At 45.9% G+C, this 26,132-nt stretch overlaps 1 protein-coding gene across 1 annotated transcript in view; it reads left to right on the top strand.

Moving 5' to 3' along the window:
- The window catches only part of LOC310871485 (partitioning defective 3 homolog), a 309,024-nt gene that overhangs the window by 113,851 nt on the left and 169,041 nt on the right, over positions 1-26,132 (top strand). Inside the window, 3 exon segments of the mRNA XM_083783040.1 lie at positions 2,022-2,229; positions 7,998-8,209; positions 8,690-8,830. Of these exon segments, the coding sequence (XP_083639166.1) occupies positions 2,022-2,229; positions 7,998-8,209; positions 8,690-8,830 (561 nt within the window).

The raw sequence follows: 26,132 nt of genomic DNA, 5'->3' as shown, positions 1-26,132 counted from the left end.
CGGTACCGCGTGAGTCACTTTATATATAATAAACAACTTAATAATGTGACGGCTGTGTTCCCAGCAGTATCCCTCAGTAGGCTTTAAGCCATGTGCTTTGTTCTTTTCTTCCATCTTTTGTTCCCGTCCTTTTCTTGTTTTCCTCTTTCCCCCCTAACATTTCACTGAGCTGTATTTATGTATTTATGTATAATAGAGTGTAATAATTGTTCTCCTGATATTATCGCGGTGGATAAATAATTCACAGCGCGTAAACAAATTGGCTTTCAATAACAAGTGAGTTGATTACAAACCATTTGGGAGCTTTGGGATTTCTTTTCTCCTTTTTTTCTTTTTTATTTCTCCCCCAAATTCAGTCTGTCCCACATTCTCATGTGTGCTTGGTCACTGCCAATCCCACCCCCTGTGGTGATTTGTATTTTGAGCTTGTAGGTCTGCGAAAATGTAAAAAAATAGTTTTTTTTAAAAACATTTGACGACATTTGAATCTTGTCTGGGAGTCCCTGGCACTGCCTTTGCAATTACTTTAGCAGATGAACCATTCTGACCGGGCACCAATTTGGTGTCAGCATCATGTTATGCTTTAGCTATTGAAAAATAGCAGATCTACAAGCTCATATCGCGCCACCGAGTGGCGCGATACGAGCTTGTAGGTCTGCTATTTTTTTTTAAATCGAAGAACGACTGACATTTTAGAATCTGATCTCAGGTCAGAATGGGTTCATCAGACCAGTGCGTGTCCAGTGGAAACCTCGTATGAATCTGATCTCAGGTCAGAATGAGTTGTTAAAACCACTTCAACCCGCTATCCGTATTCTGGGGAAAAGAAGATATATACAATAGCACTAGCATAGCGCCCTGGGGGACTCCGTTCAAGCGTGACTCAGATACTCTTGTCACACAGATGATCATATATTATCCTTTATGGTTTGTAATAATATTTTATAGTCTTGTAGTTATTTACTGCGACAATTAACTCTGTGGGCTTTGTGAGATAGGTGTGTGTGTGTGTGTGTGTGTGTGTGTGTGTGTGTGTGTGTGCAGATTGCTCGGTAATGCCAGCCATATGGTGCTGTAAGAGCATGTGTGTGTGCGTGCGGTGGTCATGAGGGAGCAGGTTTTGTGCTGACTCAGCGCTTCTGTCGAGGCCGTGAAGCTAGTTCCATCACTTGGATTTAATGAGGGAAGTAGCGGAGCACCACTTGACACCTGCACACGCACGCACACACACACACACACACACTCACACTCACACTCACACTCACACTCACACACACACAATACTATGCAGGCACACTTTTTTTTCTCCCTCTCTCTCTCTCTCTCTCTCCCACTCGTGTCTGCTTATCTCTCTCTGCTCTCTCTGCTGTCTTTCTGTCTCTGTCTCTCTTAGGGTCTTTCTCACACACACACACACACACACACACACACACACACACACACACACACACACACACACACACACACACACACACACACACACACACACACACACACACACACACGCATGGCCACAGCCACATGCACACACAACAAATGTGTGCATGTGGCAAATGCCCTCTGCCCTTTGACTTTTACTGCTAATGACCACCAGGGTAATTGAAGTAAATGTCAACTGTACAGTAGATGTGAGAAGTCTCTCTCTAATTCTCCCAGTCTCTCTCCGTCTGTCTGTCTGTCTCTTTGTTGCATAACCTGTGCTGGAAATATAGAAAGTATAACGCCAACCTAGGGCTGGGCAATTAACCAAAAATCGATCAAACTGATATTTAGCAGCAATAACTTGCAATAACATTCATCACCATAATTGCTCATGTGGGTTAGTTGAATAATCATGCACTATTTACTATATTTTAAATAGGACTTAAGTCATAATAAACTTTTCAGTCCAAGAGTCAAAAGTACAGTAACAAATCTCCCAAAAAGTGCTTATTCTGTTCAGTACTGTACTTGTCCACCACTGCAACTAATGTCTTTCTTCTCTTCCCTTCTCTCTGCTCTCTCTCTCTCTCTCTCACCAGCTGATAGCGGTGTACGAGGAACAGGAGCCCCACCATGGCGGTGACGGTTCCAGCGCCAACTCCACGGGCACCCAGAGCCCCGACCTGTTCCTGCCCGCCTCCGAGATCAGCGTGGTGTCCGCGGGGCCCACGGGCTCCAGCCTGTCCGCCTTCCAGCCCTACCAGGCCGCCAGCGAGATAGAGGTCACGCCCTCCGCACTGCGCACCAGTGAGTTGGCAGCTTGGGAGCTGTCGCGTCGCCTTATAGCTTTTAACCACCATCATTTAAACCTTACCTATTGAAAGATAGCAGATATACAAGCTGGGACAACATATTTTCAGATGGGGGGGGGGGGTCAGTGGCCAATTACGTATAATTTTGGGGTCCTGGCCTATAGAGCTCTAACAACATGTCCTGTGCAGAAAACAGAGGTGGAACATGATTATCCCATTCTGACCTGAGATCAGATTCTAAAAAATGTCAGTCGTTCTTCGATTTTTCAAAAAATAGCAGACCTACAAGCTCGTATCGCGCCACTCGGTGGCGCGATATGAGCTTGTAGATCTGCTCAATAGATAAAGCATAACATGATGCTGACACCAAAATGGGTGCCCGGTCAGAATGGGTTATAATAAGGGACAGATATACTCAACAGGCTGTCGGTTTGATGGACGGGTGGCGGGGATGACAGCTGGGCTGTATGACGGATGCTAGGAGGAGAGGATTGATCGGATGCAATGCTGGAAGGACGGCCATTGAATGATGCAAAAACAGAAGGCCTGATTGATGCCGACGGATGGATGAATGAATGAGTGATGGCTCGTCAAACCGAATGAACATTGTTCATTTACTCTAGCTTACGATTTAATTAGAACCGACTCGAACTCGAGAGAGCATGAGAGAGAAACCAAATGAAACACTGCGCTGCCCCGTGTCCTTCTAAATGTTTAACCCATTCTGACCGGGCACCCATTTTGGTGTCAGCATCATGTCGTGCTTTAGCTATTTAAAATAGCAGACCTACAAGCTCATATCGCGCCACCGAGTGGCGCGATACGAGCTTGTAGGTCTGCTATTTTTGGGAAAAATCGAAGAACGACTGACATTTTTAGAATCTGATCTCAGGTCAGAATGGGTTCGTCAGACCAGTGTGTGTCCGGCGGAAACCTCGTATGAATCTGATCTCAGGTCAGAATGGGTTAACAGCTCTCACTTGCCAGCACTTCCTTGGAGTCAATGTGTTAACAAGTAGCAGCGATCTATATGAAGAGCATCACAAATTAGCCCTGTCACGGCCAGCCAGCAGCCGACTGCTGTCCATAAATTGGTGGTAATTGGACAGCGGTGACTCCTATTTTTCAGCCCAAAAGATTGTTTGAACACGGGCCAAAGCATCTATTGGTCCTGTTGGCTCCATCCTAAATCAAAAATGAAACGCTATACTTTTGCCCACCTCTGCAGTTATTTTTTGCCAGCCAAGTCTCTCTCTCTCTCTCTCTCTCTCTCTCTCTCTCTCTCACACACACGCACCCCTTTCTATGTTTCTCTGTTCTGTTCGTTACCTCACCGTCACTGTAATTACAGTGAGTTTGACTGTCTTTGGTGATTTGTCAAGGCTCAAGCGGGCATATGCACACTAACGCAGACGCACGCACGCGCACGCGCACCACGCACACCAATTTGTGCATAGTACTGACTCTTATTTCACACATCTGAGACCAATGTTAATCACCTGCACACGAACGCACACACACACACACACACACACACACACACACACACACACACACACAAGGTCACTAATTGGATTTTCATTTGACTATGGTAATGGACACGCGTGCGGGCACACACACCGTCACCTCTCAACGTATGCGTCGCCGCTATATATCCTAACTGTAGTTAATTAACGACATTGAATCTCATCAGCACTGTTTTAATGATTTTTCAGGGGAAATGTCTGACATACTGTATATGGAAATGTGAGGGAGATTAATTTATGTCTTTTCCCAGCATAAGCGACTAATGAGAACATTTCTTTTAAGGTTCTTTGCTACAGCAGTTTCCACACGCAAACACCAATGCGACAACCAGGAGCGAGTGCCCCAATCAAAGCCATGTTTGTTATTGGCTTTTGGTAGTCAATTTAACCACATGATTGTGACACCGTTTTAACCCATTCTGAACGGGCACCCATTTTGGTGTTGGCATCATGTTATGCTTTACCTATTGAAAAATAGCAGATCTACAAGCTCATATCACGCCACCGAGTGGCGCGATACGAGCTTGTAGGTCTGCTATTTTTGAAAAATCGAAGAAACGACTGACATTTTTAGGATCTGATCTCAGGTCAGAATGGGTTCATCAGACCAGTGTGTGTCCGGCGGAAACCTCGTATGAATCTGATCTCAGGTCAGAATGGGTTAACACATTTAGCTGGGGACCTCCTAGAACCCCCTCAAGGACCCCTCTTTGAGAACCAATGCTCTGCTGTACTCTCCCCCTTTCTGCGTTGTAACTGTCCTCGGTTCTACACTAGCTACGCGGCCACGTTATCCTCGACACGCGGTCATTATTCCTTTTAGTACCCCAAACCTCAATCTGTTTTTTATATCAACCAGAGCAGGATGTCATAACAGCCCTGTTGCAGAATTGCCCTCTGGGACTTGTAGTTCTTGGATGCCAGCACATGGCGTTCCAAGGCCCCCCTCAAGATCCCATGAGTCAGGTCCTTTCTATACGCCCCCGTTTTGCTCCCGGCTACAATCCCACGCTCTGAATGACCTGCTGCTCCTCGCTCTACAACACCAGTTAAATGACCACTAATACACGCACACGCACACACACACACACACACACACCAGTTAAATGACCGCTAGTGCACACACACTCACGCCAAACACATGCGCGTGTGCTATATTCTCTTTTAGTCCTCACCAGTGGTGGACAAATTACTAAACTCCAGTACTTTAGTTCAAAGTATAGATTCTCCTGGTCTTTTTATTACTCAACTAGAAAAAGTGCCCTTCCGGGCACAGGTCTCCACCAGGTTATCCACAGATCCGTGCAGTTAGAGGTAAAAACACTTTTCGGCCAGTTATAGCGCCACCTTGAGGCTGAGTTGAAATTGTTCATGTGGCATTTCGTCCTCGGCCTAGTGGGAATGTGGGTGCACAATTTCACGGAAATCACGCGATGTGTTCATGATTTGCAGCATTTTGTTTGAAACTGAGCACTCCTGTGAACTTTGGAAGCCAATCTTAACCAATCAGGATGGAGTCTGATAAATCTGAAAGACCCGTTTCGTTGAATGGCTCTAGAGAGACTGTGTACCAATTTGCGTGATGTTTGGACAAAATCTGTAGGTGTACTGTGCAAAAACTTGTTTTGCACAAAGCGGCCTCCTGGTGGCGCTATAACAGGCCGTTCTGGAAAGTTTGGGGCAGAGGTTCATGGTTGGCATCCAGGGAGTGTGTGTGCAAAATATGGCATCGACCGGGTTAACGGTGGCCGAGATTAGCTGTTCACGGACACACGGACGGACGGACGGAGTGCAAAACATACTCTCCCCACATGCCTTCGGCCTGGTGGAGACAACTACAAGTGAAAATGGTCAATTATTACTCAAACTACAAGTGAAAATGGTCAATTATTACTCAAACTACCGTACCGTACCGTGAAGTGAAAGTTGTTCAGTTAAACTTGGTATACAAGTTATACTTTGCAAATAAAGTATTTCGTTTTGAATATCAATCACAAGTAACCAGAAATTTAAATACTCAAGTAAAGTACAGATACTCAAACAATTTACTTAAGTACAGTAGTCAAGTAGATGTACTTTGTTACTGTCCAACCCTGGTCCTCGACTCCTCGCACACAAGCAATACAATATTGTTTAACACACACACACACACACACACACACACACACACACACGGTCTTCTAGACAAGCAAACCGTTGCTATCAGCAGAACATTTCTGAGAACATTCTGGAAGGAGATGTAGAAGTAGAAGACTCTCGTGTCTCGCCACATCGACCAAGAAGTGCTTCCCAGAACCCTCTCCTCCTCCTCCTCCTCCTCCTCCTCCTCCTACTTGGACATTGTGGGAACACGATGACTCTTGGCTGTCCCCGTGTTGAGAAGACCATCCAAGCTTGTCAAACAAGTCTTCATTTTCAATGATCTGGTTTGTCTTCCTCCTCCACTGTGTGGTCCACCCGGACGTCACAACCAATCCAATAAGCCTCTGGTATTTGTTCGAGAGGATTAGATGTTTTATTTATTTTCATACATTTTTTTAAGCATATTTTGGGTGAAAACCAAAAGTGTAACTTTTCAGGAAATGGATCTACAAGCTATCGGCTATATTCCACTATTTTGGTTTGAAGTAGGGCATTCATTTATGAAAGGGGGAGGGAAAATTTGAAAAAGGTTGAAATGTAGAGATACAAGGTTTTTGCCCAACAGCGATGCTCTATAAACATATACATAAATCTAGAAGCACAGGCAGTAATGTTTGTGTACACTGTCATTGTTCGGGTCGTGGTGTTATGAGGACAGTGTCGTTCTTTCTCTGACTCACGACATCTTTTAAACAAAGTTAAGAGCCCTAATGTAAGCATTCTCTTAAACAAGCATTTCCCAATAGGCACTTCCTGATGTGACTGCAACACACACACACACACACACACACACACACGCACACACACACACACACACACACACACACACACACACAAACAATGCATTGGCATTGCAATAGAGGCTTAAGTATTGTGCTTGATTTGCTGAATTGTTTTAGGATGACTTTCTTCCTGAACAACATAAAAACTATTGGCTTGATTTTCATGGAATTTGCCACCATTAGATCATTGAGATACAAGTTATGGCAGTGATTGAGTAGTACTGTACACACACTCTTCCTGGAGGACGAACCCTACTGATTGTGGTGACTATTATGGCCTTAAAGGTATATTCAGTGATTTCACTTTATTCAAATATCACTTATTTTTTTGTTTTGTTGTGATAATCCTCCCTACTATAGAGTGTGCTGGCCATATAAGGAGTTCCTCCCTGTCCCCAGTTAACCCCTCTGGGGGTCAAAAAACCTTAGGTTTCGTTTTTGACTCTCTATCCTGATTGGACGAAAGGCTGGGTCCCACAGCCAAAAACGAAACCTAAGGTTTTTTGAGTGAAATCACTGAATATACCTTTAACTGTTGTGCCGCATTAGGCCAGAGTTTCCACTTGTAAACAAGACCTACATATCAAAATGTAATGGGTAGAAACCTTTCGTCTAGCACCACCCTCATGACAAAATGCAACATTTACACAAAAGATATCTCAGGCTTTGTACACAGTATTGTTATAAACATAGATACAAAATAGCTGGCTATGTATGGACGGAGCCTCAGAACCCAATAGGCAGGATGAAACCTACTGATTTGGGTGATATCCCATGGCTTTTCCTGAACATTCCATTTGGATATAAGCTGCACAGCCTCTACTAGGGCCTGTGCTCCATACGGTACATCTGACAGAGGTGGTTTTAGACTTGTTTCAGGGTCAGGGGTCGATGCTTTTGACTGGAAGATACAGTAGCTGATTTTAATCTCAGTCCTGTACATGGTGTAGGAAGAGAATGAGTAACAATCACCCACACTACTCCAAAATAAGTGCCCGTCAGAAAGGCACTTAACCCCCAACCAACAGTAAATAATGTGTGGCTCAGTGGCGAGTGGCCAACAGTAGTAGATGATGTGAAAGCACGTGCAGAACTGAAAGGGAACTGCATTGAACCAACACACTTGGTCAAAATGAACCTTATGCTGTGCAGTAGGTCACAATCTAGCGGTGTATACTATATACAATGCCCACTAAAAACCTTTTAATCCTTTAATATTAAGGCCAGATATTTTGAGCAAAATCCATCCTCTGATGTTATATGCTTGGACACACCAAGCTTTGACCGCTGTGATGTTCTCTCTCTTCGCCCAGACATGCCGCTCCACGTGCGCCGCAGCAGTGACCCGGCCCTGCTGACCGTGAACGGGCCCTCGTTCAGTGCGGGAGGAGGGGGCCCCGGAGGAGAGCCCCAGGCCCCTGTGGAGGAGGCCCCGTCCAGGAGGAACCCCACGCGGTGGTCCACCACGGCCGGCTTCCTCAAGAACAGCCGACAGTCCTCTGGAAGCAACAGCCTGGAGAGGAAGGTAGGACACGGTGTCATAGTGGTGTGTTGTTGTGCCGGACAGTGGGTTCTTAACACATTCTGACCTGAGATCAGATTCATTACGAGGTTTCCGCCGGACACACACTGGTCCTGATGAACCCATTCTGACCTGAGATCAGATTTAAAAAAATGTCAGTCGTTCTTCGATTTTTCAAAAAATAGCAGACCTACAAGCTCGTATCGCGCCACTCGGTGGCGCGATATGAGCTTGTAGATCTGCTATTTTTAAATAGCTAAAGCATAACATGATGCCGACACCAAAACGGGTGCCCGTTCAGAATGGGTTAACTAAATAAATTGCATGGATAAATGTGATACTTATGTGAATGTGGGCCCCGGAAAACATTTTAATAAAAATGACAAAAACATTATGTAAACACAAAGAATAAACCTCCATAACAACCAAATGATGTTCTCTTTACGAGCCAAAACTAAAGCGCTGCGTTGTGGTTGTCTGCAGGTTGTCGTAGACACGTACCGCAGCCTTCCCAGAGACGCCGGGACCTGGGCCAATCAGAGGGACTTTCAGAGAGAGACGGCTCGCTCCTCGCTCAGCGCCAACCACCCCATGGTCGACCGCTGGCTTGAAAGACAAGAGCAGGTAGGACGAGTTGTACGCACACACACACGCATGCACACACACACACACACGCATGCACGCACACACAGTATATACATACTATAGCAGACAGACGGACACAAACATATATACACGCCATTGTTGACCTCTGGCCGGAGAGATAATACAGTACAGACGCACTACATAAGCTTTAGGGCGGCCATAGCTGAATGTGTAGAGCGGCCGCCTGCAAAACACAAGGACACAGGTTTGATTCCCGGCCCCGGTTATGTGTCTAATTAAGTGTCCATGACCAAGATACTTAACCCATTCTGACCTGAGATCAGATTCTAAAAATGTCTATTACATCCTGACAGTTTCATTATTAACCCATTCTGACCTGAGATCAGATTCTAAAAGTGTCTTCGATTTTTCAAAAATAGCAGACCTACAAGCTCGTATCGCGCCACTCGGTGGCGCGATATGAGCTTGTAGATCTGCTATTTTTCAATAGCTAAAGCACAACATGATGCCAACACCAAAATGGGTGCCCGGTCAGAATGGGTTAACCTCCATCTCCCCCCACCCCCACCCCCCTGGGCATTCAGTGTGACCACCTGAGCAGCCATCAGCTGGGGTGAAGCTGAAACCGATTTCCCCCTGTAGGATTACTACGGTCTACGTGATTATGAGCTAAGTTCTGGTCTGGAAGGTGATCTCCCCTTCTCAGTTCAGCTCTTCCCTGGGTCTTATTAAGTCTTCCTGACCAGTCCAGAATGTGACCCACTTCTATCACTCTGCTATAGCCTGATAGGGAGACAGCTGTGGAGCCTTGGGCATTGAGGGAGTTAACCACTTTCAACCCTCAGAAATTGCAAAAAAAAAGTTCAAACTCACAACGCATCACAGGACCAGGAGATCCTGTCACATAACACCAACTCTGGCCTCTTTGCATCGGCTCCCAGTCAATTATAGAATACAGACAGAGCCCTACATCTGTCTTACCTGCTCCAACCTTATATGCCCAGAGTAGAGTATCATCTATCATATAGTATATCGATTGTTGTACTTTTATAGTCGTGAAGCACTTTGTGACTCTGATTGTCCGTGAAAGGTGCTCCACGTATAAAATAGGACTTAAATGGTTAACAGCTTGTGGGGGATATATTTCATCTTGAATTCACAAGACCTGTAGACATTATATGGGATGTTTATACAGCATTACTACGAGTCACTGATGGGTCAAATATACCACGATGATATTTCACTTCATGTCACGGTCAACAGTTAATCCATTAGTTCCATAAATAACATGTTAGATCTCACAGTAGTGAAAGGCACCACATACTGTATATGTACCTGACTGTCAGGAAGGTGAAGGCCCATCTGGATGCAATTCTGAACCCGATCAGATTAAACGAGGCTCGCTATATTAATCCCCGAGGTGGACATAATTTTTCTTGTCTTTGTGTATAGGATGGGAAGTGAAGTGCTGAAAATATGATGTGGGTTTTTTAATGAAATCAAAATGGAACCCGCCCTAGCACCTTTCGTACGGCATCGTTATTTTACAAGTGGTGACAGTCAGACATGGCGTGTCAATGTGTGTGTGTTTTTTTTTGGGGGGGGCGCTCACACAGGTCCATGTCGGTCCATATATCCTCTCCCTCTGAGTGTATGAACAGGTTAGAGTGAGTGTAGAGGTCACACATGAGGACTGCAGTCAGTATTAATGACCTGCCATGGAGCCCCCTGTGGAGCAGTCTACAGCCAGACAGCCCATCACTGACGTGTGTGTGTGTGTGTGTGTGTGTGTGTGTGTGTGTGTGTGTGTGTGTGTGCGCAAGCTGAAAGGTGAATGAGTGACTTGATGGAAGGTTATACTGTCTGAATTGTTTGAAGGTCGTGATGGTGGTTTGTTCTTTCTTTTCTACCTCTGACAGTGAGATCTCTCACACACACGCACACAAACACACACACACAAGCATGTGTGCGTGCCTGCCTGCCTGCGCGCGCACATACTCAAGCACACTCATACCAGCTGTGTTTCTGTGTTTTGTAGCTGTGGTCTCTGTTGTGTGTTGCTATCTGACAGAGTGGTTCTGTTCTGTCTCTCCAATGTTTAGTCATGTTTAGTGTCTCTGTCCAACGGGGATGTTGCAAAACGCAAGTACGCACGCACGCACACACACACGTGCGCGCAAAACACTTAAATTGCCCAAGAGCAGGACACCATGTGATCACAGAGCACTTGAAGGAATAGATAAGGGGAACAATTGCAACAGCAGACTTCATTCTATCCAGTGAGCAGTACAACATTCCATAGGAGAGGAGAGGAGAGGAGATGGGAGTTTATAGAGAGAATACAGAGCAGCAACCAATAGAAGCCAGACACGTGAAATAACCGTGCAATAGAATAAAACGTAAGCAAAATTGGAATTAATGTTCAGGGGATCGAATAGCATGAAATAACAGAGGAATGACTTTAAAGTGAAGACTTGGCATTTGACTACCGTAGACTATAGGTTATGAAGGTGCTAGTCTACGGTAGTCAAAAAGTTGCATTTTGTTGGCTACTAGAATAGATGCCAGAATGTAATCACAATTATAACAGAGTATAGCGCAGAAGAAAGATGAGGGTTAGAATAGTAACGTACATATATCATGATTCATGGATACAACATTCTTCATCAATACAACTCTCCATTAGTGCAACACTGTTCTCGAATACAAACACTATTTATCGTCGTTTTTCTCTTTACTCTCTCCTTTATCTCTTCTTCATGTGTACTGCTATGCTTTTGAAAGGCCTGCAGGATTTCCCTCAGGATAAATACACGATGTCCATTTATATCTACATGATCTGTTTATCTGACCGTACAACACTTTGTCCTTTCTTTGGCGAAGTTCATGTCTCACTGAAAGTGGAGAGCAGAACAGGAGACGCTGTAGAACTGAACATGAACTCTAGAGTGACAACTGAACCGTGATAGTAGATTCTCATGTCTGTTTCTGTCTCTCTCGCTGAGTCTCCCAATGTCTTTCATTCTCTTTATATATCTCTCTTTATCTCTCTTATCTCACTTCCTCTGGTCTTTGGCAACAGGTAGCGTAGTCGTGGTGATGGTGAGCTGTCAGCAGGGTGTGTTTAATGAGGTGTTGATGCAAAATGGAGGCCAGCACAGCATCACTGTCCACACAGGGCTGGAGTGGGAGAGTGTGGGTGGAAGAGGGAGCATGTGGGTTTATGTGCATTTACTAGCAGTATGTGTGCGTCCATTCCTGTATGTGTTTGCACCAGTAAGATTATGCATAACTGCATGCACGTGTCTTTGTGCAGTGTGTGCAGTGTGTATGTGCAGTGTGCATGTGTGTGTGTGTGTGTGTGTGTGTGTGTGTGTGTGTGTGTGTGTGTGTGTGTGTGTGTGTGTGTGTGTGTGTGTGTTTGTGTGTGTGCGCTCGCACGTCAGTACAGTGCATGTCAGAACTCCAGACAAGCGTAGAGTGGGTTGCAAATCAACCAATTAAGTAGCAGAGCAGTGAACTGCAGAACTGAACTATTCAGTTCTAACAACCCAGCCTTGTCACGTACGTACTGTACACACACACTCACACACACACTCACACACACACACACACACACACACACACACACACACTCCTCCCTGCCTGCATCGATTTCCACCTCTGAGAGCAGACTGTGTTGGTTTATTTTTAGGTGTGTGACTGTGTGTGTTTGTCCAATTTGTGTTCCCCTGTACTACTTCACTTCGTTGCAAGTGTGAAAACCATGCAAGGCACCGACCGACCTGCTCCTCATCGGGGAGCAGTTTCGGGGGTTCTTGCTCAAGGACACTTGGACACCAACTCAGGGGGGGAGCTGGGGATCAAACCGGGAACCTTTCGCTCTACCGTCTGAGCCACTTTGGCCCCTCCTCTGTCTCGATGTCTGAAGCATTTCTACTGCTCGATCAGCATGAAGCAACCGTGGATATAGAGCGCTGCATCTATGTACCGTATGTATCTACAAGCTCATATCGCGCCACCGAGTGGCGCGATACGAGCTTGTAGGTCTGCTATTTTTGAAAAATCGAAGAGCGACTGACATTTCTAGAATCTGATCTCAGGTCAGAATGGGTTCATCAGACCAGTGTGTGTCCTGCGGAAACCTCGTATGAATCCGATCTCAGGTCAGAATGGGTTATTATTTGTCTCCCGAGGAATAAATGTGTCTTAGACAAAGGGCCCGCATAAGCGTAGCCCTTATGTCCATGTCGCCGCAGTGCAACCAGTTAAACTGTAAAGTCCTCTGTCAGTGTAACTCTTGAGTGTTCAAAAATGTCCATTTGGCTAAATTTTTGTACACTGAGACTTAAATGAACACAGAGGGTTTTATGGGCTTTTCACGCGGGAAGGACACGCATTAGTGATTAATTTTCAACGAGAGGCTGTTAGGGAGGCCGACGAGAGCCGGTTTGCGCTCAACTTTCTTTCACACGATGCACACACACAGCCTGACAATGACCTGACACCTCTGAATCTTGAACCACTGTAAATGGCAGACGGAGATGGCCTGCTGTTTATACTCGCAGAGCCATTGTCTGTCTTGTCTTCACATGAAAAGTGAAGTGCGACTCTGCTGATCCAAGCCAGAACGCAGGGGCTGTGTGTCCATTCTGACCTGAGATCAGATTCATACGAGGTTTCCGCCGGACACACACTGGTCTGATGAACCCATTCTGACCTGAGATCAGATTCTAGAAATGTCAGTCGCTCTTCGATTTTTCAAAAATAGCAGACCTACAAGCTCGTAGCGCGCCACTCGGTGGCGCGCTACGAGCTTGTAGATCTGCTATTTTTCAATAGCTAAAGCATAACATGATGCTGACACCAAAATGGGTGCCCGCCCAAAATGGGTTAAAAGCCAAAGTACAAATGTAACCAAATGTAACATTTATACACCCTAGAGTACGTTTGTACACTCGCCACTCGGAGTCACGTTTGTGTACACTCTCAGAGTTCCATTTGTGTACACCGCTCTCAGAGTTAAACGGGTGGTTTTGCAGTGTTATCTGTGGGCGCAGTGGGTGTGTGTGTGTCCAGCGGTGCAGAGGTGGGTCCCTCAGGTGAACAGGACCAAGGCTTCAGAGGGATAAATCATGCAAAGCCCTGCCACACGCTCATAAATCACCCTGACTCCATGCATGCATGCATACTGCGCATACTCTCCACTGTATGTGCACATACTATAACGCTACACACACACGTGTGTGGTTGTGTGCGCAGATTGCGCACGGTCTGTGCACGTGCTCATGACATCTGTGGGGTAGATATGTGCATGCACAGCAACATGCAGATATGTGTGTGTGGGGGAGGGGGGAGATCTAGTGGCTGTTTGTGCATGAGTATGGCAGCGAACAGTACATAATGCATGCAGATGTCTTACACGTGTGCGTGTGTGCGTGCGTGTGGGGGCTGATACAAAGTGAAGCCTTGTCCAAGACTCCAGGAACACTGAAGCTTGCAGCTGCAGAGTAACTGACCACTAGGTGGGGCTGTGGGGTCAGGGTTGAGCAGAATGGGATTGGTTTGTTCGCTCAATCTACCTTTTGCATTCGGTCTCTCACTGTTGTCTCTCCTCTCCTCTCCTCTCCTCTCCTCTCCTCTCCTCTCCTCTCCTCTCCTCTCCTCTCCTCTCCTCTCCTCTCCTCTCCTCTCCTCTCCTCTCCTCTCCATAACAGCTTATCCGTAGTAACCGCTTCTCCTCTCCTGTCCTCTTTCATAAATGACTTAGTTTTTTTAACCTCTGCATATACTTTTGTCTCTACTTCCCTTTATTTCTTGCTCTTATCTCCCTTGGCCTCGTACACCTCCTCCTCATCACCTATAATGTCCTCTGCCCCCCCCCCCCCCCCTCCGTCTATCCATTCTCCTCACCCATCGTACGTATCAATCCATTCATTCTTTCAGCCCATTAAGCTGTATTGACACAGTAAGACAAACGGCAGAGAATCAGTCTAGCAGACACACACTCCAATTTTCCTTCTTTATCTCCGTCCATCCACCCGTCCATCCATCCATCCATCCACCCGTCCATCCGTCCATCCATCCGTCTGTCCATCCATCCGTCCGTCTGTCCATCCGTCCGTCCATCCATCCATCCGTCTGTCCATCCGTCCATCCATCCGTCTGTCCATCCATCCGTCCGTCTGTCCATCCGTCCGTCCATCCATCCATCCGTCTGTCAAGGAAGTACCGCAAATTGACACTAATTAGCCCACGGACCCCCATTTGAAGAGACATGCCAGGGACCCCCCAATAAGAGAAGATTTTCACGGCTCTAGCAGCGAATCTCAACCCGTTTTAATTTCAAGGACCCCCCAGTTTGACATGCATTTGTCTACGGACCCCCATTTAGTGGCATTTCTATCTCTGGGACCCCCAATTTATATTGTAAAGTCAATGTTAATTTAACTCTGAGAGTGTACAAAGTTGTACCCAGCTAAGTCCTGCCCTATGCGGGAGCTAACTATTTCCGTAGACAACGCCCTGGTAACGTCTGTCCCAACAGCCAGGAATCTTGGTGTTGTCCTGGACAGTCAGCTCTCGTTCAAAGCTCACATCACAGCTGTCACTCGATCCTGCAGGTTCACACTCTATAACATACGACGAATTAGACCGTTCCTCACCCAGGAATCAGCCCAGCTCCTAATCCAGACAACAGTCTTGTCAAAACTCGACTACTGTAACTCCCTCCTTACTGGCCTACCAGCATGTGCACTTAAGCCTCTCCAGCTGATCCAAAATGCAGCAGCTCGCTTGGTCTTCAACCAGCCAAAATTCTCACATGTCTCCCCCCTGCTCCGCTCCCTCCACTGGCTCCCGGTCGCTGCCCGCACAGAATACAAAACTCTGATGCTGGCATTCAAAGCAACCAAAGGTATGGCTCCCCCATATCTTACAAGTATGATTGAACCCTACAAACCCTCCCGCGCACTCAGATCAGCCAACGCAGGGAAGCTGGAAGTACCCTCACTAAAAACGCCGGGACAACGCTCCACACGTCCCAAACTCTTCTCCCTTCTGGCTCCAAAACTGTGGAATGCACTTCCCATTGCAGTCAGAACTGCAGCATCACTCCCAATCTTCCGCCGTAGCCTGAAAACCCACCTTTTCAGACTCCATCATGGCCCATAGCACTTACCCTACCCCCTTAGATAGCATTTATGTTGCCTTAGATAGCATTTGATACAGACTTATAGCATGTTATGTAGACAGCACTATAATTGTATTGTATTTAGTCATAGCACGCCATAGTACATATGTATAGCATAGTAGTAAATAGGTATAGTTTATATGTATATATAGTATTATATGTATAGTGTATGTATATTCATTATATGTATGTATAGTTTCATTATATAGATATTCCACTGTTACTTTCTTAGCTTACGCATGTTTCATGATAAATGCTTTTATGTGATGTATTCCCATGCTTTTGTTCTTGCTTAAATGTAAGTCGCTCTGGATTAAGAGCGTCTGCTAAATGCCTAAATTGTAAAATTGTAAATTGTACACTCTCAGAGTTACAGACCCATAAGGGTCCATTTGGTTCCAAACTATCATTTAGCTGGGGGACCCCCCTGGAACTCCCCCAAGGAGAACCACTGGTCTATATCCGTCATGGTGACGTGACTTTTTACACACAGCGTGGTGTATGAGGTCGGGTCATTATTAATTTAATCTTATTTACATATTTATGCTTTAATCTTTTAATCTTAAGTATTGAGATTCCTCTCCAGTGCTGTCAGTGTGTGGCGCTTGGCTTTGTGTGTTTACATTTTCATCATTAACGTTCGCTACTATCCCATTCTGACCTGAGATCAGATTCATACGAGGTTTCCGCCGGACACACACTGGTCTGATGAACCCATTCTGACCTGAGATCAGATTAAAACAATGTCAGTCGTTCTTCGATTTTTCAAAAAATAGCAGACCTACAAGCTCGTATCGCGCCACTCGGTGGCGCGATACGAGCTTGTAGATCTGCTATTTTTCAATAGCTAAAGCATAACATGATGCTGACACCAAAATGGGTGCCCGTTCAGAATGGGCTATTAGCCACTTCAGTAAGCACAGCAAACTCACCCGCTATAGCAACATTATAACATCAATATAGATTTAATTTCACATTTAGCAGTATAGAAAGGGTGCCAGTGCATTGCAAATATGGTTTCAATTGCTGTTTTGCATGTAGGTCTATAGGCCAATATTCAACCACATACATCAAGTACAATATGTACAAACTGTGTTTTTCTTCAGTATCTTTCTACTTATCTTTAGCACTTTCCAACCCTGCTAAGAGCTCTGTTATAGGCTGTCATTTAAGCTGTGGAGCCACTGGCGTTCTAATACCCTGTATGTACAGAGAGAAGTCCCCCTTGTTTGTTATGCTTTGTTTATTTATAGTTTGTTTACTTTTGTGTTTTTATGTTTTATGTGTTCTGCCCTATGGACCCCCCTGTGTGAATAAAGTTTGAATTGAATTGCTATCCATCTAATACAGCTGTCTTGTCAGTAGTTCTGAAGATGATGAACGCTATTCGTTTTAAGCACTTAAAGCCTATACTTAGTTGACTGGACTCTCAAGGGCTTTATACTAGACGCCCCCCCATCCTGTTTATGCTCTCATACTAATGAGCTTTGCAGAATGCCATGGATGCTAGGGTTCAAGTGGTGAAGTCATTTCCATATAGTATTAATTACCGTAACCACCCAGAATTCATATTCTGGGGGGGCCATTTTTTTGCCAAAGAGATTTGTGTAGACGGAAAAATAGCGGCTCAAGTACAATGCTAAGTACTACTGTACTTAGCCAGGCATGGCCAGACTAATATCTCTGTGTAGATATTAGTCTGGAAACTCTGTGTGGAAGCCGGTTTATTTTTAAATGTTTTTATTTATTTATTTTAGATTTTTTTGTTGTTGTTGCTTTTTGCCTTTATTGATAGTTATCCCATTTTGAACGGGCACCCATTTTGGTGTTGGCATCATGTTATGCTTTAGCTATTGAAAAATAGCAGATCTACAAGCTCATATCGCGCCACCGAGGTGGCGCGATACGAGCTTGTAGGTCTGCTATTTTTGAAAAATCGAAGAGCGACTGACATTTTTTTAGAATCTGATCTCAGGTCAGAATGGGTTAATCAGACCAGTGTGTGTCCAGTGGAAACCTCGTTATGAATCTGATCTCAGGTCAGAATGGGTTATTAGTGAAGACGGACAGGAAAGTGGGAGAGAGAGAGAAGGGCAGAGACATGCAGCAAAGGTCGTCATGCGACACGCTGTCAGGCCAGAGCCTAGATGTGGCATGCGCCTGGACCACTGCACGTCACGTGCACACATGCATGCCAACCCATGCACACACACACACACACATACTGTGTGCAGACACGCGCATACAGGGGCCAGACAAGGTGACATTGAACACATCACGGCTCATAAAAAAGCGCACCAACAATCTCTCAAAAGCACACGTCAAACACACATCCACATCCACGCGTTATCATAGTCGCACACACACACACACACACACACACACACACACACACACACACACACACACACACACACACACACACACACACACACACACACAGATATGATGTAGGCCAGACAGAGAGAGACAAAAACATGTGAAAGAGGAACAATCACACATTCAATAACACTATTCAATATTCATCATCACATCAGACACGGTGTTGGTGCATCTGAGGAGAGAGCTGAAACACTGACATCTGATCACACTGAGCCAGATTACCATTCATCACGACACACACACCACACACACACACCACACACACACACACACACACTCTCTCTCACTTTTTGTTCAAAATGGGCCAATCCTACAAACTTTGAAACCAATGTTGGCCAATTAGGATGGAATATGAAATATCGGACAGGACTGTCTTGGACACATGACTATAGAGATACTGTGTAATGATTTGCGGTATTTTTGGACAGAATCTGGAGGAGTAATATAAAAAAGAATGTTTTACAAAAGTCGGAAATTTGAGGCAGAGGTTCATCGTTGGCATCCAGGGAGTGTGTGTGCAAAATTTGGCATCGACCGGGTTAACGGTGCCGGAGATTAGCTGGTAACAGACGGACGGATGGACACAACGGACTCACACACACACACACACACACACACACACACACGGACAGAGTGCAAAACATACTCTCTCTCGCTATGCCTTCGGCCTGGTGGAGACAATTGTATTCTTTTCTCAGCCAGGGACGAGGCTCATATATCCAAAACTGTTACTTTTCAGGATTTCAAAAGCAAAGTAGGCAGATCGACAATCTCACACCACATGTGGAGCTTTGTGGATGATCTGCTTCTTCTGAGTGAGGCTGTAGTTAGTATGCTCATTGATCAAGTAGGGAAATATGGAGACGAGCGCTTCTTCCCGACATGTATGATATGTAATGTGACTTATGTGAGCTGTGTTTAACCCGTTCTGACCTGAGATCAGATTCATACGAGGTTTCCACATGGACACACACTGGTCTGATGAACCCATTCTGACCTGAGATCAGATTCTAAAAAATGTCAGTCGTTCTTAGATTTTTCAAAAAATAGCAGACCTACAAGCTCGTATCGCGCCACTCGGTGGCGCGATACGAGCTTGTAGATCTGCTATTTTTCAATAGCTAAAGCATGACATGATGCCGACACCAAAATGGGTGCCCGTTCAGAATGGGTTAATTGTGAATGGTTGTGGTGCGTTACCATAAGCGGAACAGCTGAATGATTATACGAAACGATGTGATTTATAAAAAGGAGCACACACTGAGGGGTAGTGATACTGTAGGTATGGATGTCACTCAGAGACTATGCTGCACTTTCTACTGTGTTACCCACAACACACACACACACACACACCACACACACACACCGCACAGACACACATACCGCACACACACAGGCACACTGCAATCACACACATACTCAAGCACACGTACACATGGAGTGGAGCTAAAGAGAGAGATAGATAGCAACATCAATAATTCAGTACTGAGTTGGGGGGCTTAATGGCTGGCGGGGGGGGGGGGGGAGACAGACAGACAGACAGACAGACAGGTAATAGATAGACAGGCAGGTAGACATAAATACTTATAGACACTTATAGACAGGCAAGCAGACAGACGGTATAGGCAGAGAGCTGGAGAGGATGGGAAGGCTGGCTTTGTCCGCAGAGGTGTTTCTCAGCCGAGTCATTGTTTGTTTCCTGGACGTGTCTCAGAGAGAGAGAGAGAGAACTGAGCCTCAGAGGTTCATTAAAGATTAAAAGTAGTCCATCGAGGCCTGTGTGTGTGCGTGTGTGTGTGTGTGTGTGTGTGTGTGTGTGTGTGTGTGTGTGTGTCCGTGAGCCATGTGTGGTCTTGAATGATAAATAGCTGTGGTTTGTGTATACTGCATGATTGTGTGAGTGTACACAACGTGCGCACGTGCGGCAGTACTCAACTCTAATGAAGTGCACTCTCTACAGACAGACCATGGCTGGACATTCATTTAAATGCATGGATGCAGTTATAGACCAGTATAGGCACACAGTATCGAGAGAGTTCTCTGAACACGGAGTCAAGAGACACACTCCACACCCTCTCTCTCTCTCTCTCTTTCTCTCGTCATTGTTAAGTGGATACCGTGTGTCCACCTTGCCTTCCTCTCCTCACTTCCTCCACAACAGGAACAGACACCGATCCATACATTAGCCTCGACCCCACCTTCACCGAAGGAGACGAGAGGAGAAGGAAGAGGAGAGGAGGGGAGAGTGGAGGAGACAATAAATGGCTTTAGGTTCACTGGGTGTGTGACCTCTCTCAGGAAGAGCTTCTTCAAAGACTCCAACCGGTCACATACCTCTCGTAACACACACACACACACACACAAGAATAGTCATTTACATTTTTGCCTGGTTTGTTATCAGGTTTAGTATCAAGGAGGTTGCAGTGCTTGTTGTGCTGAGAAAAACTAGATGGTGCTTCAAGGGCTGTTCAGCTGTGTCTGTGTTAACGATACTGGCCACGTACACACTTCCACAGACTGGCAGAGAGGCTGAATAGCAGCAGCAAAACGACAGAATGTGCGATGTCTCATAGAAGAGGAGAGTGTGTGTGTGTGTGTGTGTGTGTGTGTGTGTGTGTGTGTGTGTGTGTGTGTGTGTGTGTGTGTGTGTGTGTGTGTGTGTGTGTGTGTGTGCACACAAATAGAAGGACAGAGCGAATTGAAAGTTAGAGGGATGGACTCGCAGAGGAATGGAAAGAGAGAGAGGAAAGAGTGACAAGTGAAAGAACGAGTGAAATTTAATGAGATACAAAGACTTTATTGAAAGTGTGTTTCAGTCAAATGTTTTGATTGATTGAATATGAAAGTAACCTGCATGCTTGTGGCTGAAAAATCTATATACACAGATATTGTACAGAATGATACAGTGTGTGTGTGTGTGTGTGTGTGTGTGTGTGTGACACACAGAGGACAGGAAAGAAAGGTATTAATGGTGAAAAGGAGAGGAGGGAAATGGGGGGAAAAAGGCTAAAGGAAGGTCGAACAAGAGAAAGCTCATGGATTGATGCCATAGGTGTGACAATAACGATGTCAAACAGAGAAACAAAACACTGGTGTTTATGTGCATCTCTGCAACTGAAACGGCATTCATGACCTCTGAGTGCCTCAGCATACAACTGTGAATGCGCCACACATGCGCACACACACACACACACACATGCGGCACACTTATGCCCAGATCCACTCGCGTTCAACCACAAATGCGGAGCCAAACGAACACCAACGACGTGAGTGATGGAGGGGAGGGCGGAGGAAAGACGAGAGGATGGAGGAAGAAACGATCTGCAAAACAATTTCCCCCCAGGAGTAAGCCATGTGCAGCTTAATCACAGAAGGCAGCGAATTCCGAACCAGCTCGGGAGAGATTAGGCCCCCTCTGAGAGAACTCCACGGGCCTCGCTGGGGGGAAAAGTAGAAATCTGCGACCGGCATGTGTAAACCGCCGCCTGCTTTTCACACCCCTTTTGTCGGAGCGTTTGATTTAGTGTGCCCTGCGCGTGCTGGGGGGTGGGGTGGGGTGGAAGGAATGATTGGCGCTCTTTCTATAGGTACAGTACGAGACGAGAGTTGAAAGTGTCAGAAGGCGATTCTGTCTGTGTATGAGGAATGGACGGAGCAAGTGAGAGAGAAAGACAGACTGAGGAGGACATGTTACCGTATTGCTTTGGAGGATCCCGAATATCTGGTTGAAAAAACACTCCCCTAGTACGTTTGTTACTGAACAGACCGAGAAAACAGGCCATATCTGACCAGCACCTGATTCACTTCTGCGGGGACAGATTTCATCTTCACATATCCCGTCGCCATTTACAAACTTAACACTACCCTTCTCAACAAAGTTTGGCACCAAACCCAAGGCTTTATTAAAAAGCGCAAAAAAAAAAAAAACTATTTCACTGATGAGCTTCACGTTCAAAAGGAGCTTCTAATTTCTGTGTATAGCGTTGTTCTAATGAGCGTCATTAGGACGGGTTTCATCCTCAAGCTACCTGATTATCTCCCTTATGACCAGCTTCGTCTTGTCAGGCTCATTGTCGTTATAATGAGTGTCGTTCTGTCAAGTTCCATCATAGCGTGCTTCGTCACGATGAACTTTGTCATAACAAGGTCGCCACAGCGACCTTTGAGACGCTGAGCATTGTCATCGACGAGGCTTCATCTGATGAGCTCTGTGACGAAGACCTTCGACAGACGTTGAAGGTCTTTGGCAGCAGCCGGTCACACAGTACTTCCACATTGCTTGCAAAACAGCTTTGGATGCGAGGCGGGGAGCACGACAAGCGGCAAGCAATTCTGCCCCGCAGATTGAGTTTAGTAATGGCTGACATACGCTGTTCCGGGGCCCGCCTCGTCCTGCCTTTAATCATCTCCTCAAGCTGTGATAAAGCCCTCCTCGGTCAGAGCCGAGCAGTGCGGACGTTTCCCTCTGTTCTCCGTTCGACTTTCATCCGTCCGTGTAGCTCATCCCCGCGTTCCTCTGTTCATTCCAGCGCTTAATGGCAAACGATAAGGGTCTGAGGAGCTGGGATGAAGGCTTTGTTCCATGTGCCTGTGTGTGTGTGTGTGTGTGTGTGTGTGTGTGTGTGTGTGTGTGTGTGTGTGTGTGTGTGTGTGTGTGTGTGTGTGTGTGTGTGTGTGTGTGTGTGTGTGTGTGTGTGTGTGTGTGTGTGTGTGTGCAAGCGGTGGTGGAAAGTAACTAAGTACACTTACTGGTAGTGCTGTACAGGTACAATTTGAGCTACTCCACCACGTAAATATTGTGCGTTGACTCCACTACCATTATTGGAAAACTTAACAGTACTTAACTTTGCAGATTTGCATTATTATTAGAAAACATAGGCTGCTACATTAACCACATCAGCACTATGTGTACTTTGCCTATTTGACACACACACACACACACACACACACACACACACACACACACACACACGTGTGTGCAGTGTGAGAAGCCTGCAAGTGGTGCTCTCAGGTCCCTGTCCCCCTGAGGGACAAGGTACGCCCTCAGGGAACAGAGGCTTGTCTTTCATCTCTCCCTCCATCTTTTCCTCTCTCTCTCTACTCGGGCTGTCTTCTCCCCGCTTGAGGGAGGCCCCGGGGCCCCACTCCACATCAGAGGAAAGGGTGGGGTGGGTGTGGGTGTGTGTGTACAGACACGAAGAGAAGAATATGGGGAGAAAGGGACAGGATAGAGAGATCAGAGGAGCCAGAGACGGAGATTGATTGAAAAATGAGAACGACGTCGGGAACGGAAAGATTGGGAGATGGAGGGAGAGAACGGAAAGACGGGAGGCTCCAGAAGCAAGGCTATAGCGCTTTGGTCCCGCCTCTACTTCACTCCTATTGGCTGGAGAAGTTCTTTAGTGCAAGGGCTTATCAAACTTTGTCATGCGAATTTTCATTATTTTATTTATTTACTTATTTTCAAAAATATTCAGAATGTGTCTGCATTTTTTAAAGATTATTTTTAATAAATAGCTGAGCTTGTGGATCGGCTATTTCTACAACAGCCTGCCAAAAACATGTCATGATCACATTTCCAACAAGAAAACATCGGCTAACGTTATAGGTCAACATAAACAACTAAATTGCTTCTAGATTGTTCCATTGTGTGTGTGTGCCCAGCACAGACAGTCACACCTGTGGGTTTTTAAATCTGTGCTGGTAGCAGCTTTCCAAAAGTGTTTAGTCACTGGCTAATGTCACACTTCTGCAGCAGGCTGCCTGATAACGAGTGCTGTGGGTTTTTTGGCAGGCACTCGTTTCTTGCAAAAAGCCTCCCCAAGTAAAGTGACAGACAGAATAAGTTGCGCAGTTTCGGTATGTTCAGTATTCCAAGATGGACTGCTGCAGCTGCAGGTCAAACAAGCTATACGCGTGACCTGTTCTGTAAGTCTAATGTAAAATAGAGTCCGTACACTGGATCATGCTCTGAAAGATTGATTGATTGAATATTTTATTTAACGTACAGGTCAAAGGTACAGTCAAAGGTTACTGTTAAAAGGTACACCCACAAGTCCCAGGGGGCTTGTTTCCATTGTGGTCCATTGTACTCAATTCATCAGTAATGCACAATATACAGTAATGCAATACAAATTCAATTCTGTCGATTCTCTCATCTGCTGAGCTCAAGTTCTTTAGAGAATCATCCTTCTGAAGGCTGGACGTTTCTAGACTTTCGTTCTGTCTCTCTCTCTCTCTCTCTCCCCCCCTCTCCCTCGTTCTCTCACTAGATGTTCCCCCCGGGCACCCGGTGCTCCGAAAAGTGCCATGGCAACCGTAGAGCAGTCTCGGTAACCGCAAGGCTCATTTTCATACTGATGAGCCTGGTTGGTGGGTTTGGTTGCCGGGTTAGACCCAAATCTCTCTTCTTCTCTTCTCCGGTATCACCATGAAACTTTAATGACCTCCTTCTTCTCTGCCTCTTTGTTGTCTGTGTATGTGTGTGTGCGCGTGCACGCAAGTGTGTGTTTGTGTTTATTTGTTTGTGGGTGAGTGCTTGTGACTGCACATGGTGTACTCTATGTACTGTCTGTGTTTGTGTGTGTGTGCGTGCGTGCGTGCGTGCGTGCAGTCACTAAAAACCATCAGTAAACAATATCACATTCACTTCTTGGGAAACTGAAAACTGCACAAATAAAAATGCAAATATTTGGTATAACCAGAAACAAAATGAAATGTATTACATTATGTTCTCTTCGTCTGTTTGTGCCTTGCTTTCTCTAAATGTGTGTGTGTGTGTGTGTGTGTGTGTGTGCGTGTGCGTGTGTGTGTGTGTGTGTGCGTGCGTGCGTGTGGCTGTCACTGATCACAAGGCTCAGCTTTCCTGCTCAGGCTCACAGCAGGTATCTCCAGTTAAGCGTATAGCGACAGTGTAGTGTGTTCTCACCGCCATGTATTTCTACAGCGATGGAAGACCTCCACCTCCTGTCATGTCCTCTTGTCTTCATCAGGTCAGTAGCATAGGCTAACGCTTAGCTTCTTCAGCCAGTTGTATGCTAGCCTCTGCATTTTGCCTACACTGCGCCGTCATGGGAAACGCACAGCTGCAGCTTACCGGCGACTTTAATGACCGGGAGCATGACATCATGAGGATGTAGCCTTTAGCTGTTGCTATAGCCAGCTAACATTAGCATTTATGAAGGTAAGCTGTGCCGCCATCCGTGTTCACTTTAGGAGAAGGATTTTTTCCCGCCCCACCCCTCACACACACACTCAGTACACCCACTCTGCTATCATTAGAGCAAGCACACACTGCTTACCTGTCGTCAGAAGTGTTTACATGTTGGGAGCGACGCGGTACAAAGTCACAAATTAGATCCAAACTTTGGATGGCAGAAGATCCACCGAGGACAGCTCTCCAAAATTCAGATTTTTGGAGGTTTGAAAATCCTGCCTGTGACCGAGATAGACGGTAGTCAGACTTTACGTCCCATAGCTGGAAGTGACTGGGCGTTGCCATGGGGGGGGGGGGGGAGGGGGGGTACGAACCTTAGAGTATATATTAATATACTCGGAGGAAACCCTGAGGTGAAATGGACATAGTGGCCGAATTTGGTATTGCAGTTTGAACCGAAACACATGAACGTGCTGGTCCGTTGACTATCATTGCGCACGTTCATGATGACACGTGAACACTGTTTCATAAGTGAACGCGTGCAATGACAGTCAGCGGCAGAGCGTTCACGCGTTTGGGTCCAATCCATC

This window comes from Protomyctophum parallelum (assembly GCF_964188405.1).
Source record: "Protomyctophum parallelum genome assembly, chromosome: 14".
Taxonomy (NCBI): domain Eukaryota; kingdom Metazoa; phylum Chordata; class Actinopteri; order Myctophiformes; family Myctophidae; genus Protomyctophum; species Protomyctophum parallelum.
This window is presented reverse-complemented; position numbering and strand designations above follow the sequence as displayed.